Source organism: Myxine glutinosa, chromosome 13 (genome assembly GCF_964187855.1).
Source record: "Myxine glutinosa chromosome 13, kmMyxGlut1.1, whole genome shotgun sequence".
Taxonomy (NCBI): Eukaryota; Metazoa; Chordata; class Myxini; order Myxiniformes; family Myxinidae; genus Myxine; species Myxine glutinosa.
In genome coordinates this window covers 77,506,592-77,522,952 of record NC_136273.1, presented here as the reverse complement: position 1 = coordinate 77,522,952, position 16,361 = coordinate 77,506,592, and the positions used below count along the sequence as shown (strand labels likewise).

Sequence of the window (16,361 nt, the reverse complement as noted above, 5' to 3'; positions counted from 1 at the left end):
ATCCATCTCACGAGGTGTATGTTATGGTTCAGTCTATCCATCTCACGAGGTGTATGTTATGGTTCAGTCCGTCCGTCTCACGAGGTGTATGTTATGGTTCAGTCTATCCATCTCACAAGGTGTATGTTATGGTTCAGTCTATCCATCTCACGAGGTGTATGTTATGGTTCAGTCTATCCATCTCACGAGGTGTATGTTATGGTTCAGTCCGTCTGTCTCACGAGGTGTATGTTATGGTTCAGTCTATCCATCTCACGAGGTGTATGTTATGGTTCAGTCTATCCATCTCACGAGGTGTATGTTATGGTTCAGTCTATCCATCTCACGAGGTGTATGTTATGGTTCAGTCTATCCATCTCACGAGGTGTATGTTATGGTTCAGTCTATCCATTTCACAAGGTGTATGTTATGGTTCAGTCTATCCATCTCACAAGGTGTATGTTATGGTTCAGTCAGTCTATCCATCTCACAAGGTGTATGTTATAGTTCAGTCAGTCTATCCATCTCACAAGGTCTATGTTATGGTTCAGTCTATCCATCTCACAAGGTGTATGTTATGGTTCAGTCTATCCATCTCACGAGGTGTATGTTATGGTTCAGTCTATCCATCTCACGAGGTGTATGTTATGGTTCATTCTATCCATCTCACGAGGTGTATGTTATGGTTCAGTCCGTCCGTCTCACGAGGTGTATGTTATGGTTCAGTCTATCCATCTCACAAGGTGCATGTTATGGTTCAGTCTATCCATCTCACGAGGTGTATGTTATGGTTCAGTCTATCCGTCTCACAAGGTGCATGTTATGGTTCAGTCTATCCGTCTCACAAAGTGCATGTTATGGTTCAGTCTATCCGTCTCACAAGGTGTATGTTATGGTTCAGTCCATCCGTCTCACAAGGTGCATGTTATGGTTCAGTCTATCCATGTTACAAGGTGCATGTTATGGTTCAGTCTATCCGTCTCACAAGGTGTATGTTATGGTTCAGTCTATCCGTCTCACAAGGTGCATGTTATGGTTCAGTCTATCCATCTCACAAGGTGCATGTTATGGTTCAGTCTGTCCGTCTCACAAGGTGTATGTTATGGTTCAGTCTATCCATCTCACAAGGCGCATGTTATGGTTCAGTCTGTCCGTCTCACAAGGTGTATGTTATGGTTCAGTCTATCCATCTCACAAGGCGCATGTTATGGTTCAGTCTATCCGTCTCACAAGGTGCATGTTATGGTTCAGTCTATCCGTCTCACAAGGTGCATGTTATGGTTCAGTCTGTCCGTCTCACAAGGTGCATGTTATGGTTCAGTCTGTCCGTCTCACAAGGTGCATGTTATGGTTCAGTCTATCCATCTCACAAGGCGCATGTTATGGTTCAGTCTATCCGTCTCACAAGGTGCATGTTATGGTTCAGTCTATCCATCTCACAAGGTGCATGTTATGGTTCAGTCTATCCGTCTCACAAGGTGTATGTTATGGTTCAGTCTATCCATCTCACAAGGCGCATGTTATGGTTCAGTCTATCCGTCTGACAAGGCGCATGTTATGGTTCAGTCTATCCATCTCACAAGGTGTATGTTATGGTTCAGTCCGTCCGTCTCACGAGGTGTATGTTATGGTTCAGTCTATCCATCTCACAAGGTGCATGTTATGGTTCAGTCTATCCATCTCACAAGGCGCATGTTATGGTTCAGTCTATCCATCTTACAAGGTGTATGTTATGGTTCAGTCTATCCATCTCACAAGGTGTATGTCATGGTTCAGTCTATCCATCTCACAAGGCACATGTTATGGTTCAGTCTATCCGTCTCACAAGGCGCATGTTATGGTTCAGTCCGTCCGTCTCACAAGGCGCATGTTATGGTTCAGTCTATCCATCTCACGAGGTGTATGTTATGGTTCAGTCTATCCATCTCACGAGGTGTATGTTATGGTTCAGTCTATCCATCTCACGAGGTGTATGTTATGGTTCAGTCCGTCCGTCTCACGAGGTGTATGTTATGGTTGTCTATCCATCTCACGAGGTGTATGTTATGGTTCAGTTTGTCCGTCTCACGAGGTGTATGTTATGGTTCAGTCTGTCCGTCTCACGAGGTGTATGTTATGGTTCAGTCGATCTGTCTCACGAGGTGTATGTTATATAGATTACAGTAGATCTTCGCTCAGTTCTGTAAGTGAAACTTACCTCACGGATGTCGGCATTCTTCCAAATTGTTTTTGTTGAATGTTATAAACAGCTTTAGCGAATGTTTAAAAAGCTAATAATATGTGTTTGTGGTTTATAATATTTTACAAGTCCGGCGACACCACTGTTAGACTTTTTCGTCTTTTTTTTTTTTTGTCCAAATCAATTGATGACTTTTTTTTTTTTTTTTTTTTTTTTTTTTGGAAACTGAATCGAGGCTCGTGAAAGAGTTGACATCTACTTCACAAACAAATCAACCAGACAAACCAAATATATAAAAAGAGGGAGTGGAAGACAAGATGGGGAGATGAGGGGAAGCACACAAACACTTGAGAGCACACAACATTTGAGAGCAGGGAGATGTGTGGGAGGGAAGGGGCTTGGGGGGAGTAGGCGTGGGAAGGGGGGGGGGGGGGGTGGGAGAAGTATAAAATACAAGGACACCAAGGACTTCTAGGACAGAAGTTGGTATTTCAAAAAAGTGGAATTGGGGTGAAATTAGCGGGGGTAGAGAAGATCAAGGTTTTGGATGGGGGAAGATAACAGATGGTGGTGAACAGCTGTTTTAAAGACCTGGAGGGAGGAGTGGGATTGAAGAGAGTGAGGGAGTTTGTTCCAGAGGTGGGAGAAAAGAGGAATGAAGGAGTGAAGGTGAGCAGAGAGTCTTGATTTTGGCAGTTTACCCATAAGAGGGTTGCAGGCAGATCTTGTGCGGCCTGTAGGAATATTTGCGGGACAGAGCCCAGAGAGAGCTGGGGGGGCAAGGCCAGAGAGGAGTCGGTAGAAGATGGAAAGCAGGTCACCTGCCTGCGGTGAGTGAGTGAGAGGCCCTTGGAGTTAGCTTCATCGCGGGAGATTCCAATGATTCTGAATGCTTTGGTTTCAACAGCGTGAAGACGAGCTAGGTGTGAGGCAGGAGCACCAGCCCAGAGGGGAGAGCAGTATTCCATTGAGCTGCGGATGAAAGCCTTGTATGTGGTGAGCAGCTCAGGTGTGCAAAGGAAGGACTTCGCACGACGGAGGATGCCCAGTCGGCGACTGGCTTTGGAGGCCAGATTTGAAATGTGGTTTTCCCAGGAAAGATCATGGCAGATAGTGAGACCCAAAAGCTTGAGTGACAGAACTTCTTGGAGAGGATTATTCAGAAAGTGGATGGGAGGGTTGTCCAGTCGGTCTTTTTGGAAAGACATCGTAAGAGTGTGAGATTTGTCAGGATTGAAAGACATGTTCCACTTGTTTGCCCAGTCTGTGATTTTGTCCAGGTCTGCAGAGAGTGAGGAGGCTGCAGACTGCCGATCTGATGGATGAAGAATGGAGCGACAGAGAGTAGAGTTATCAGCAAAGAGATAGAGAGGATTTTCAAGAGAGTCAGAGAGATCATTGATGAAGACCAGAAAAAGCACAGGGCACAGAACACTGCCTTGGGGAACTCCAGTCTGAACAGGAAGAGGAGATAAGAGAAACCCATTCAGGGCCACACGTTGACTCCGACTAGAGAGGAAGTCTGCCAGCCATGCGTGGAGATTTCCATGGATACCAAAAGAGGAGAGTTTGGTGAGCAGAGCGGGGTGCCAGACCGTATCGAAGGCACGTGATATGTCAAGGGAGACAGCTCTAATTTCCTGTTTGGCATTGAGGACCTCCATCCATTGTTGAGAAAGCAGAAGCAGCATGTCCAGAGTAGAGTGACCAGGTCTGAAACCAAATTGATGATCAGAGATCAAGCCATTGGAGAAGAGGAAAGATTTCATATCTGAAGCATTAGATATGATTTCATATCATATCTGTTTTTGTGAACAACTCCTTTGCTCTCTGAGTATCGGTCTTTTTACTGCCTCGCATACACTTTGAAGTGTCTTTGTGAAGACCTTATTATGACTTCTTTTTTTTTTTTTTTTGTATACAAGATCGAGGCTCGTGAAAGAGCTAACATTAATCACACAAAAAGACAAACCGACACACAAAACACAAAAAACAAGGGGAGCGGCAGACAAGATGGGGAGAGAGGGGGAAGGACACAAACACAACATTTGAGAGCAGGGACATCGGGAGGACTTGGGGGTAGGTGGGAGAGGAATAAAACATATGAACACTGCAAGGACTCTGGGGTGAATTACCGGGGGTAGAAAAGATCAAGGTTTTCGATGGGGGAAGATAAGAGATGGTGGTGAACAGCTGTTTTAAAGACCTGGAGGGAGGAGTGGGATTGAAGGGAGTGGGGGAGTTTGTTCCAGAGGCGGGATAAAAGGGGAATGAAAGAGTGAAGGTGAGCAGAGAGCCTAGACTTTGGCAGTTTAACTATAAGAGGGTTGCAGGCAGATCTTGTGCGACCTGAAGGAATATTGGGGGGACAGAGCACAGAGAGAGCTGGGGGAGCAAGGCCGGAGAGGAGTCTGTAGAAGACAGAAAGACCACCAACCTGCCTGCGGTGAGTGAGTGAAAGGCCCTCGGAGTTGACTACATCGCAGGAGATTCCAATGATTCTGAAAGCTTTGGCCTCAACAGCGTGAAGCCAAGCAAGGTGTGAGGCAGGAGCACCAGCCCAGAGGGGGGAACAGTATTCCATTGAGCTGCGGATGAAAGCCTTGTATGTGGTGAGGAGCTCAGGTGTGCCAAGGAAGGACTTCGCACGACGGAGGATGCCCAGTCGGCGACTGGCTTTGGAGGCCAGCTTGGAAATGTGGTTTTCCCAAGAAAGATCATGGCAGATAGTGAGACCCAAAAGCTTGAGCGACAGAACTTCTTGGAGAGGATTGTTGAGAAAGTAGATGGGAGGGTTGTCCAGTCGGTCCTTTCGGAGAGACATTGTTAGAGTGTGAGATTTGTCAGGATTGAAAGACATGTTCCACTTGTTTGACCAGTCTGTGATTTTGTCCAGGTCTGCAGAGAGTGAGGAGGCTGCAGACTGCCGATCTGAGGGATGAGGAATGGAGCGGCAGATAGTGGAGTCATCAGCAAAGAGATAGAGAGGATTTTCCAGAGAGTCGGAGAGGTCATTGATGAAGACCAGAAATAGCACAGGGCCCAGAACACTACCTTGGGGAACTCCAGCCAGAACAGGAAGGGAAGATGAGAGAAATCCATTCAGGGCCACACGTTGCCTACGACCAGAGAGGAAATCCGCAAGCCATGAGTGGAGATTTCCCTGAATACCATAGGAGGTGAGTTTGGTGAGCAGAGCTGGGTGCCAGACCGTATCGAAGGCACGTGATATGTCAAGTGAGACAGCTCTGATTTCCTGTTTGGCATTTAGGACCTCCATCCATTGTTGAGACAGCAGAAGCAACATGTCCAGAGTAGAATGACCTGGTCTGAATCCAAATTGATGATCAGAGATCAAGCCATTGGAGAAGAGGAAGGATTTGATATCTGAAGCAATGACGGATTCCATGACTTTGCTGATAATTGGGAGCAGGCTGATTGGTCTGTAGTTGCAAGGATCTGTTTTTGCACCTTTTTTTTGTGTAAAGCGGTAATGTTTGCTGATTTCCAAGATGCTGGCAGATGACCTTGAGCAAAAGAGAGGGTGAAAAGAACAGAGAGAGGGTGAGATAGAGCGGCAGAGCAGGATTTTAGGACCCGAGGGCTGATGCCATCTGGTCCAGTTGCAGAATCAGAGTCGAGGTTTGATAAAAACTTCTCCACCTTGTCAGGAGAGAAGGACACAGAGTCCAGGAGCAGTTGGGTTCGACTGGGAAAGGTGGGAACAGAGAGAGATGGGTTTGGGACACAAGATTTTGAGGCAAACACAGAGTTGAGGCATTCGGCTTTGTCACGTGTGGTGTCAACTGTGTAGCCATTTGAGGTAAGGGAGGGGATGGAGGGGGAACAAACACTAGAAACGGATTTGACCAAACGCCACCAGGATTTGGAGGAAGGAGACAGGTTTGAGAGTTCAATCTTGAGTGTGGAGAGATAGTGCTTCCTGGCACTCCTGAGGGTAGAAACACACTTGTTTCGAGCTTGGTGGAAGGAACTGAGATTGCCTTCAGTTGGATTTGCCTTCCAAGATGCAAAGGCAAGTTGTTTCAGGGCAACTGCCTCACCACAAGATTCAGTGTACCATGGACGGGAGGAAGGGTAAGACAACTGAAGACGAGATGGGATAAATCTGTGCATGAGAGAGAGCAGTTTGCTTTGGAAGAATTCCCAGGAAGAATTGATGTCAGAGGCATTAGAGATGGGAGACCAGTCCAGTTGATTGATGGCTGCTTGCAGACCGTGCCAGTCGGCCTGAGTGAAATGCCAGACTCGTCGGCGCTGAGGAGGCTCTCTGAGAATTGCCAGTGAGATGTCCACTTTAACAAGCACATGATCAGAAGAACCGATTGGAGCAGAAGAAGAGCAGCAGACATTTGCAGGGAAGTTAGTCATAACCAAGTCCAGAAGAGAAGATACTCCATTGACTGAGATCCGGGTCGGGAAATTGACAGATTGTGTCAGTCCCAATGAGTCGCAGAAGTCCTTTGCTGAGGTGCCATGGCTGGTGAGAGATGAACCCACACCCAGCCAGCTGGCATGATGACAGTTGAAGTCGCCACATATGAGGAAGAGAGAGTTTGGATGAGTTGATAGAAGTTGGTCCATGTTGTCTGACAGAGAAATGTAAATGGAGTCATCACTGTTTGGAGGACGGTACAGAACACATATGAACAAAAGGTGGGAGCGGAGAGGAAGCCGTAGCCAGAGGTACTCCTGTGGGTGGGGTGGAGAGAGGGCAGTGCAGGGAGAGTGAGGAAGAGAGTTTTTTATAAAGATAGCCACCCCACCACCAGGACGAGGATCAGGTCTATCGTACCGGAGGAGGGAGTAACCAGGAAGAGATATTAAGGAATCAGAGACATCTTGAAGGAGGAAAGTTTCTGTTAAGCAGATCAAGTCTGGATTTTCAGAAGCAACCTGAATGGAGAGATCAATCAGGTTTGAGCGAAGGCCCCGGATGTTTGAGGTCCATACCGTTAGTGAGGAGAGAGGGGGAGCATCGGGTGCAGGGGAGGGGAGGGGTAGGGTCAGATGAAGGGTGAGAGGGGGATGTAGGAAGAGCAGTTGATAGTGTGTCAGAGATTACAGAAGAGTTACAAGAAAGGGAAGGATGAGGAGGACCAAAGGTTTGATGGTGATGGAATGAGGCACAGTGAGAGTTTGTTTGAGGGGGGGGCAGAGGAAAGTAGAAGGTTGGGGGAGGTGGAGGTATGACATAGGAGGGAGAGGAAGTGGGGAGGAGACAGATTTGAGAAGGAGGTGGGAGGAGGGAGAATTTGGGAGGGATGGCTGGGGGGGAGATTTGAAGGGGAGGGGCAAGGGGGGAGTTTAGAAAGTGGATGATTAATGAAAGATGAACATATATAACAAATTGGGTTTGTTGTGATTTTCAAGTTAGCGATTCGTTTAAGAACGATGGAGGAGGGATGGAATGAATGAGAATTTAGAGCATGGAGTGATTTGGAATCATAAGAGATTGAATATTTTTTTGAAATGGAATGAGTTGAAGAGGAAATTGAAAGGAGCCTTTTAAATAAGAAGAAAAACAGCGTGTTGTAATAAACCACTGAATAAAACACTGAAGGGGATAGTTGAAACATATTTAAACAGAACTGTGAAGAACAATCTTATATTCACAAAAATATCAATGGTGAGAGGAAGCCTAGAGCGACGACCACGAGGCACTTGAACAGGGCAAAAGGTGGAAGGCAAGGGGAAAATGGGGGCGGGGCGAGACAGCGCACGTGGGCAGAGGCAAAAGCACATGAGGAGAAAGGGAAATAAAAGTTTTTTTTGTTTGTTTTTTTTGTTTCTTTTGGGGGGGGGGGGGGTGGGGGGTTACAACGTTAGACAAATAGTAGATGTTTGGTGAAGCTTGGTGGAGAAGGGGAAATCAAAAAAGCTAGCAAAACAGCGAAGGAAGGAACAACCTTCGACGGGGGAAGCCTGAGGCTGCAAGGCCTAGCTCGCGACACGGCAAACAAACGATTAATTTATAAAAGATAAACACCTGGAAACTTCCAAGGGGGACACTATAAGTTCACACACCGAACGATAAATACAGTTTCGACAAAATACAATTGTGAACAGACTTAACTTTGAAAAACGTGGAGACCGTGTGGACCGTCAAAAACCCCTGCCACCGTCTCCAAGATCTCGCGAGACCTTCTATCTCGCGAGATCGTGACCGTCTCCAAGATCTCGCGAGTCACGGTCACGTGACTTCATGTATATCTTCCCCTTGCTAAGGAACCTCAACTTGATGATAAAATATGATACATTGTCTGTCTACCCCTGCATGGAGGACATTTATCCTCATCTGTCTTGAAACATTGCACTAAATTTATTTGAGATCGGAGCACATCATAAGCAGCTCTGATAATATAACTGTCTCATAGGATCTATTTGCCAGATACCATTCCAAGTAAGCGAGCTTTGAAGTGTGTCCTCCCAGCTGTCCATTGGCCTTTCTGAGCCAACTGTACAGTTTTCCAGAATCGTAAATTATCTTCATCATTTTGGATCTCTTGGATGACTGTCACTCTTCTTATCTCTTTTTTTTTTTAACTCTCTTTTGACCACAGTCGAGTCTTTTCACCAAATGCAAATTATTTTTGTACGGGTCTATGTATGGCCAATAACTTCTGTTACGGGGTCCTCCCCTATCCTCTGGTCTCGGTAAACCTCCGAACCCCGAGAGGGTCCCCGGCAGAAAGATATGTTATCCTTGGTTGAAATCAATCAAATCAATAATGAAACCACACCAAGGGTTATGAACAAACAATAATATATTATAAATCACACCAGAATCACGACACAAATAATAATAACAATTCGCCCTACAATCACTATTTTAAAGATGGTACCACCTTATCTCGTCCTTTAACCCAAACTCACAGTACTCCCCCAATGTCTCTGTACCCCTCCAAGGCGAGGTCAATTCGCTCCAGCGATCGTTGGATCAATATCCGATCACAATCAATTGAGGCGTGGACGATCGAAGCAACCCACAGGTCACGTGATCCAACACCCAGCACAATAGCGGTGCAATGGGAAACCTCCCAAAGACGTGCTCTGACGTACACGTTTGCGGTTCAATCAACGAGTCTCCGTATAATCCTCAAAAGCCCCTTTCTTGCACAGCCGTCTTTGTCACGTGTGGTGCTTTGTCACATTCTCCCTCCTCCCACCTCCTTCTCAAATCTGCCTCCTCCCCACTTCCTCTCCCTCCTATGTCATACCTCCACCTCCCCCAACCTTCTACTTTCCTCTGCCCCCCCCTCAAACAAACTCTCACTGTGCCTCATTCCATCACCATCAAACCTTTGGTCCACGCGGTAACCCACCGGGGAATAATGCCCGGCCTACGCGACAAAAACCTGTTCACCGCAGGTTGCGTGCGTGGCGAAGATGGCGGACGGCTTTCACTCGAACCCGGGCTTTGAGGCAAGGATACTCCGGAACCTCAATGTGGATACCCGACTACACAGGCTCCACAGCACTCCGGCGATATCTCCTATCGCCCGAACTCCCTTTCAAGGATGCAGGGTCCACTCGCACTGTACGCTCCACCAATCGGTCCGGAGCTTCAACCAAAATGGCTTTTCACGATCTCCTCCCGCCTCTTCTTCCTCGCTCCCTTTTCTTCCGGGTCACGATCCGAATTTCCGGCCACATTTTACCAGGAGCGCTTTTAAACCTTTTAACCACAATAACCCTTACTGAGAACCAACAATAATAATAATACCCACAATAATTAGGGCCGAATCCGTAACACTTCTTTCAGTATGATTGCTGCGCTCCTTCAACTGCTTTCTTAGCCCCCCATTTGTGACGTGATGCCTCTTGGACTCAAAGACGTATGCTGTTGGCATAGTTGGGAGTAGGTATGTGATCAAGTTGGGTTATATATATATACAGTCCTGTTAAATCTGAAAAATGTATGAAACAATAAAAAATAACTTGGTGTGTGGTGTGGAGGGACAGGGGAGGGAAGGATCTATTAGACTAAAAGGTACATGCCATCAAATATTTTGCCAATATACAGATCAATTTGTGGGTAATCTGTGTATTGCATATGCTGAGGATGGAATATAATGATCAGGGCAAGGGGCTTTGGAGGGGTGGGGGGGGGGGGGTGGGAGGTGAGGAAGTATTTAAAGGGTGGGTGGGGAGGGTGTTGGATATGGTGGATGAAACATATGAAGGGGAAATGTGAGCCTCAGAATTTGTGTAATTCTCATATGTGTAATATGTAGATGGCTCTTTGACCAAGGTGGTTGTATCATTAAGTCAAATGTTAACAAGAGTGTGAATTGCTTTGCAATACATGTGCCCTACTGCCAATGAGTGTTTCTGAATTTTTCAACATATTAAAAAAATTGATGAAATGCCCTGAAACTCGAACTTGTTCTGTAACTTATCATAGTAAAGCCATGTACCAAATTTCAGTTAAATATGTTAAAAGGTATGGGAATTAAGTGCAGAAAACAGGTTTTGACAGACAGACAGGCAGACAGACCGAAAGCAAACCTATCTTTCCGTATGGGTAGGGGACTAATAAGGATTATGCACTCTCGTGTTGTTAACATGTATGACTAAATGATATGTTTAAATGTTTCCACAAGTACCTTACTCTCTCCAGTGATCTTCTTCATGCCTCACCCCCTCACCTCTTTGGTGGCATGCAGGTACATGTCCACAGAGCAGTACGTCTATGTGCGTGGACGGGGCCGTGGGCGCTTTGTGTGCCAAGAGTGTGGCATTCGTTGTCACAAGCCAAGCATGCTCCGCAAGCACATCCGCTCACACACAGACCAGCGACCTTACCAGTGCATTCCTTGCAGTTTCTCCTTCAAGACGAAAGGTGAAAGGGAGTTTAGAGGTCACCAGGGTCAGAAATGGACAGTTTACTGGAGAAGGCTCCCTTCGACGATTTATCATGTTCAGTGCTTGTGGGTCAACAGGACGTCTGCTTTGCAGGCAATCTGACCAAGCACGAGCGTTCACGAGCGCATTACAAGCAGTGCCTCATGAAGGCCGGGGTGGATGCCGACACACAAGAGCAAGAGCAGAGCAGCGACAATGGTATGCTATTGGTCGGGCTATGCCGAGATGTACTTATACTGCTAATTGCATTGTGGCCATTGATTCTGGAAGATTTTTTTTTTGTACACTAAGCCGAGGCTTTTGTAAGGGCTAACACATAGAACATATAATAAACGGAGCAGTAGACAAGAGGGGGAGAGAGAGAGGGAAGCACAACAGTAGTGAGCAAGGACATCAGAGGTCTGTGGAAGGGACAGGATTGGGGCCGAGTAAATGGTATAAACAAATGGACACCACAAGGACTTTCAGGAAAGAAAACGGAATTTTGAAGAAGATAAATTTTGGGTGTTTTAACGGGGGTAGAAAAGATCAAGGTTTTGGATGGGGGAAGATAAGAGATGGTGGTGAACAGCTGTTTTGAAGACTGGAAGAGAGGAGTGGGATTGAAGAGAGTGTGGGGGTTTGTTCCAAAGGCGGAAAAAAGAGGAATGAAAGAGTGAAGGTGAGCAGAGAGTCTTGTTTTGGCAGTTTCACCAGAAGAGGGTTGCTGACAGACCTTATGTGTCCTGCAGGAATATTTGGGGGACAGAACACAGACAGAGCAGGGGGAGCTAGGCTGGAGAGGAGTCGGGAGAAGACAAAAGACCACCAACCTACCTGCGGTGAGAGAGCGAAAGGCCCTCAGAATCAGCTTCATCGTGGGCGATACAAATGATTCTGAATGCTTTGGTTTCTGCAGCGTGAAGCCGAGCTAGGTGTGAGGCAAGAGTACCAGCCCTAAAGGGGAGAACAGTATTTAATCAAGCTGTGGATGAAAGCCTTGTATGTGGTGAGGAGCTCAGAAGTGCTAAGGAAGGACTTCGCACGATGGAGGATGCCCAGTCGGCAACTGGCTTTGGAGGCCAGCTTAGACATGTGGTTTTCACAGGAAAGATCCTGGCAGATCACGAGACCCAAAAGCGTAAGTGACAAAACTTCTTGGAGAGGATTATTGAGAAAGTAGATGGGAGGGTTTTCGAGATGGTCTTTTCAGAGAGACATCGTAAGAGTGTGAGATTTGTCAGGATTGAAAGACATGTTCCACTTGTTTGACCAGTTTGTGATTTTGTCCAGGTCTGCAGAGAGTGAGGGGAGGGGGCTGCAGACTGCCGATCTGAGGGATGAGGTATGGAGCGGCAGAGAGTGGAGTCATCAGAAAAGAGATAGAGAGGATTTTCCAGAGAGTTGGAGAGATCATTGATGAAGACCAGAAAAAGCACAGGGCCCAGAACACTGCCTTGGGGATCTTCAGCCTGGACAGGAAGGGGAGATGAGAGAATTCCATTTAGAGCCACACGTTGACTATGACAGGAGAGGAAGTCAGCAATCCATGCGTGGAGGTTTCCATGGATACCATAAAGGAGAGTTTGGTGAGCAGGGCAGGGTGCCAGACCATTTCGAAGGTACGAGATATGTCAAGGGAGACAGCTCTGATTTCCTGTTTGGCATTGAGGTGAGGCATTAACACCTGTCTTGGACAGTGCTGTTATGGACAAAATATTAAATCTTATTGTCTGTAACAGCAAGATGAAAAAAATTCATCCATAGCTTGTCTAAAAAAAACCATTTCTCCAACCCTTAAGGACACCAAGGGAAAAGTAGGACTGGTGGACAATTGTATGGTTTTAATAAAGGAAAGGGAAAGAATGTATGGGAATTAATGGGAGTATTCAGGCCAATTTACATAAGTAACATGTAGAAGGCACATATTATATACAGAAAATCTTTGTCGGATTTGGGGAAGGGGGCAGCCTTGATTTAAAAAAAAAAAAAAAACACCTTTAGAGGCCATTTTCCCCCGCAAGCGGGGGTTGGCCTTTTTCGGGGACCGTGGTTGTTGTTGTTTTTTGGTCCCCTTTTTGAAGCAATGTTTTACGGCCGGATGCCCTTCCTGCCGCCAACCCTTTTTGTCGCCTTTTTACGACAAACAGGGAATTACCAGTGAACTGGTACTCAATTTGCCGACCTCGGAAGGATGACAGGCTGAGTCAACCCCCCTGGCATTAATTCAGCGATCGACCGGGATTCGAACCCAGGATCCTAGGATCCTAAGCTGGCACCCTAGCCGCTAGCCCAACACCAGGGCTTAAAGCCTTGATTAAAGAAGACAAATTGACAAAACATTGACTGACGTCCCGTCTTGCCAGGAAAGTTTCCATTTGGTGCCCTCTGCAGGATCGGTAATGTAAATCCACTGGCAAATCTGATGTGTCGTCGAAACAGCACTGCTTCTGGTTGGTAGGATGACCGATAGGTGTGCCACATCATCTCTAAGCTGTCTATCTTGGGTTTGAATCCCAATCCAGCTACAAACTGTCATTCTGGTATATCACAGGTAGGGTGGGTCCCACTTTTCTGATGCAGAAACCATGGATGAATCAATGTTCATGCAGTTTCTAGGAGACAGAAAATGAAGGCTTGATGAATATTGATGGGGATTGGCTGAGTGATGGAACGGTGTGATCGGAAAAAAAAAATGCGACAACCACCTCATTTGCAACTCTCTGATTTTGCCTCAACACCAAGGTCAACCAAAACCTGAGGTTGACTTTTCTGCTGTGACCCCTTACCTGTCTGCTGGCAGTGCAGCGGGCATTATGACTCTTGCAGCCGATGGTGTTACTTTTGGAGGAGTGCTTGCCGCACGACACATCTTGACTGCGTTTAGCAATGGTCATTTGCTGGTGGAGCAAACGCAGGTGCTAATGTTCAGGCAGGTCTGTCCCGTGACTGTCTTCAAGCCACTGACCCTTTTCACTTGTATCCACTATCACAGAGAGCCAGAAAGGTTGCACTGCTTCTGCAGACCTTCCTGCTACCATCCAAAGTGCGAAAGCTGACCCCACGGATCTATCAAGAACCGAGGATGCTGGATCCATTCCTGCTCTGCAGTGAAACAGATGGTCTATTGAGGAGACATGCCCTGGTAAGAATTTATAGCTGAAGAAATGCATTTTCCATATTTTTGTAATTTTTAAGTGAATATTTAATACTGGTAAAAGTTCAGAGAGTATGTATTTACTCCTGTAGATTTCTTGTTTGTTATCCTAAAACCACATGCCTTGGGCAAAGAGAAAACACTTTCTCCTGAACTTACTATTTCAGAATTATCCTCGCATAAGGTTTCAAATGAGATGATGTGGACGCACTTTAAAACCAGAAACAGAAACATTCACAAAAAATGCAGGATGTCTTCCCCTGCCTCCATCTACTCTGTCCCTTGTAAAATGAAAGGGAAGACGCCGGACCAATATTTAACTGCTTTAGTCTGGTGTTGGCTTAGTGGTTAGGGTGCCGGCTTGGGATCCGAGGATCCTGGGTTCGAATCCCGATCGATCGCTGAATTAACGCCAGGGGGGTTGACTCAGCCTGTCATCCTTCCGAGGTCGGCAAATTGAGTACCAGCTTGCTGGGATGAATGATCACAGTGTGTACCCCGATTTAGAATAGGTACACCGTATCCCTGTGCATTCTAAGAGGCGACCAAGGGTTGGCGTCAGGAAGGGCATCCGGCCATAAAAACATTGCCTCAAACAGGGAACCATGATTGTCATGGGGCCCGCAAGGCTAACCCCCGCTCTAGCGGGGAAAAATGGCCTTAAAACGATCATTCATTCATATTCATTCATTCATATTCATTCATTCAGTCTAAAGGGGCAGTGGGGTGACAGGATGGCCTAGAGGTACCAACACTCGCCTCTAAGATGTCTAGCCTGGGTTCGAATTCTGACCCAGCTATAAACTGTTAGTTTGGTGTATCACAGGCGGGGTGATTCATCAATGTGTGTGCCGTCCCTCGGATGAACGTTAAACTGGGAGTCTCATCTGCCAGCATGGGTAGGTGGACGTTAAAGATCCCATGGTGCCCTTCGCAAAGAGTAGGCGAGTATTGCCGGCACCATGGCCAAATTCCTGCCCTAACTAGGCGAATGGCAGGCCTGGCCAGGCTGGTTCGTGGAAGTCTTGAGCCAAGCTTCCCCCAGCCGACCCCACAAAGTGGGATAATAGAGGCCGTTAAAGAACAACAAAAACGTCTGAAGGGCCAGTGGCAGGGTATTTTTTCAGTGTTGGTGTCTAAGTTTTGTCTCAGTCGGCTTAAATATAAAGATTGTCCTTTTTATTGTTAACCAGTCCAGACTTGGCAGTATAATGTTTTTTTTGTTTGTTTGTTTTTGTATACTAGATCGAGGCTCGTGAAAGAGCTAACATTAATCACACAAAAGGTCAACCGACACATAAAACACAAAAAATAAGGGGAGCGGTAGACAAGATGGGGAGAGAGGGGGAAGGACACAAACACAACATTTGAGAGCAGGGATTTTGGTTAGAGCGATTGCTGCACAAAGTTTGGCAGGTCGGCGGTTCGAAGCCCGGCCTAGTCATACCAAACACTTTAAAATGGTACGTGCTGCTTCCTTGCACAACGCTCAGCATTTAAAAAGGAATAGATCAATGACAAACAACCACAGGCTGGAAACCATTGCACAGGCTTTTGTTGGGCCTGATGGCCTCCTGTGGCTTCTGTGTTGAACTTCCTTGTAAGAGAACTTGTATGATATTAGGCCAAGTAAAAAAAAAAAAAATGTTTCTCGTCCTGACTTTTTTGAAAAAAGGAGGAGGGAGGCCCTTACTATTTACTATTTTCATTTTTTTTGCTATTTTTTTCCAAGATGGCTGCCATGAATTGAATGACCACTGTGGCTGACTTAAAGACTCTATAGTTTGTCCAATGTAATGTGAAACATGCCAGTGTTGATTGTTACCGAAAGGCCTGCAATTTCATTTCCAAATTAGCAAATAAATATATGTTTTAACTGAAATGGCATATGAATAGAATCAATCAATGGATCAAATTGACCGTCTTTAGCACAAAGTGTCTGCGTTAAGCCTAGCATGTATTAACCAGGAAGTTCCGTTAGAGGGCGGGATCCATAATAGTTCAGATCATCAATGCACAAGATACGATCAGCAAACGCCTGGAAACGGCAAGTTTTAGACCGAGTTTCTTCGCAAAACGATTTTTTTTTTAAACAAGTATATATTTAAAAAAAATAGTATTAAATAGTAAATAAAAGTAGGCGGGGACCAAAAAGGAAGCGGGCGGGGACGAGAAACT

At 46.1% G+C, this 16,361-nt stretch overlaps 1 protein-coding gene across 3 annotated transcripts in view; it reads left to right on the top strand.

Moving 5' to 3' along the window:
- Window positions 1-16,361, top strand: part of LOC137439033 (zinc finger protein 40) — a 138,382-nt gene that overhangs the window by 115,527 nt on the left and 6,494 nt on the right. For 2 of the 3 annotated variants that reach the window (XM_068134624.2, XM_068134622.2), the window contains 3 exons: window positions 10,849-11,024; window positions 11,141-11,245; window positions 14,022-14,171. In XM_068134624.2, coding sequence (XP_067990725.2) covers window positions 10,849-11,024; window positions 11,141-11,245; window positions 14,022-14,140 — 400 coding nt within the window. In that variant the 3' untranslated portion in view covers window positions 14,141-14,171. The remainder of the gene's footprint in view (window positions 1-10,848; window positions 11,025-11,140; window positions 11,246-14,021; window positions 14,172-16,361) is intronic. The other variant, XM_068134623.2, reaches the window with a different exon arrangement.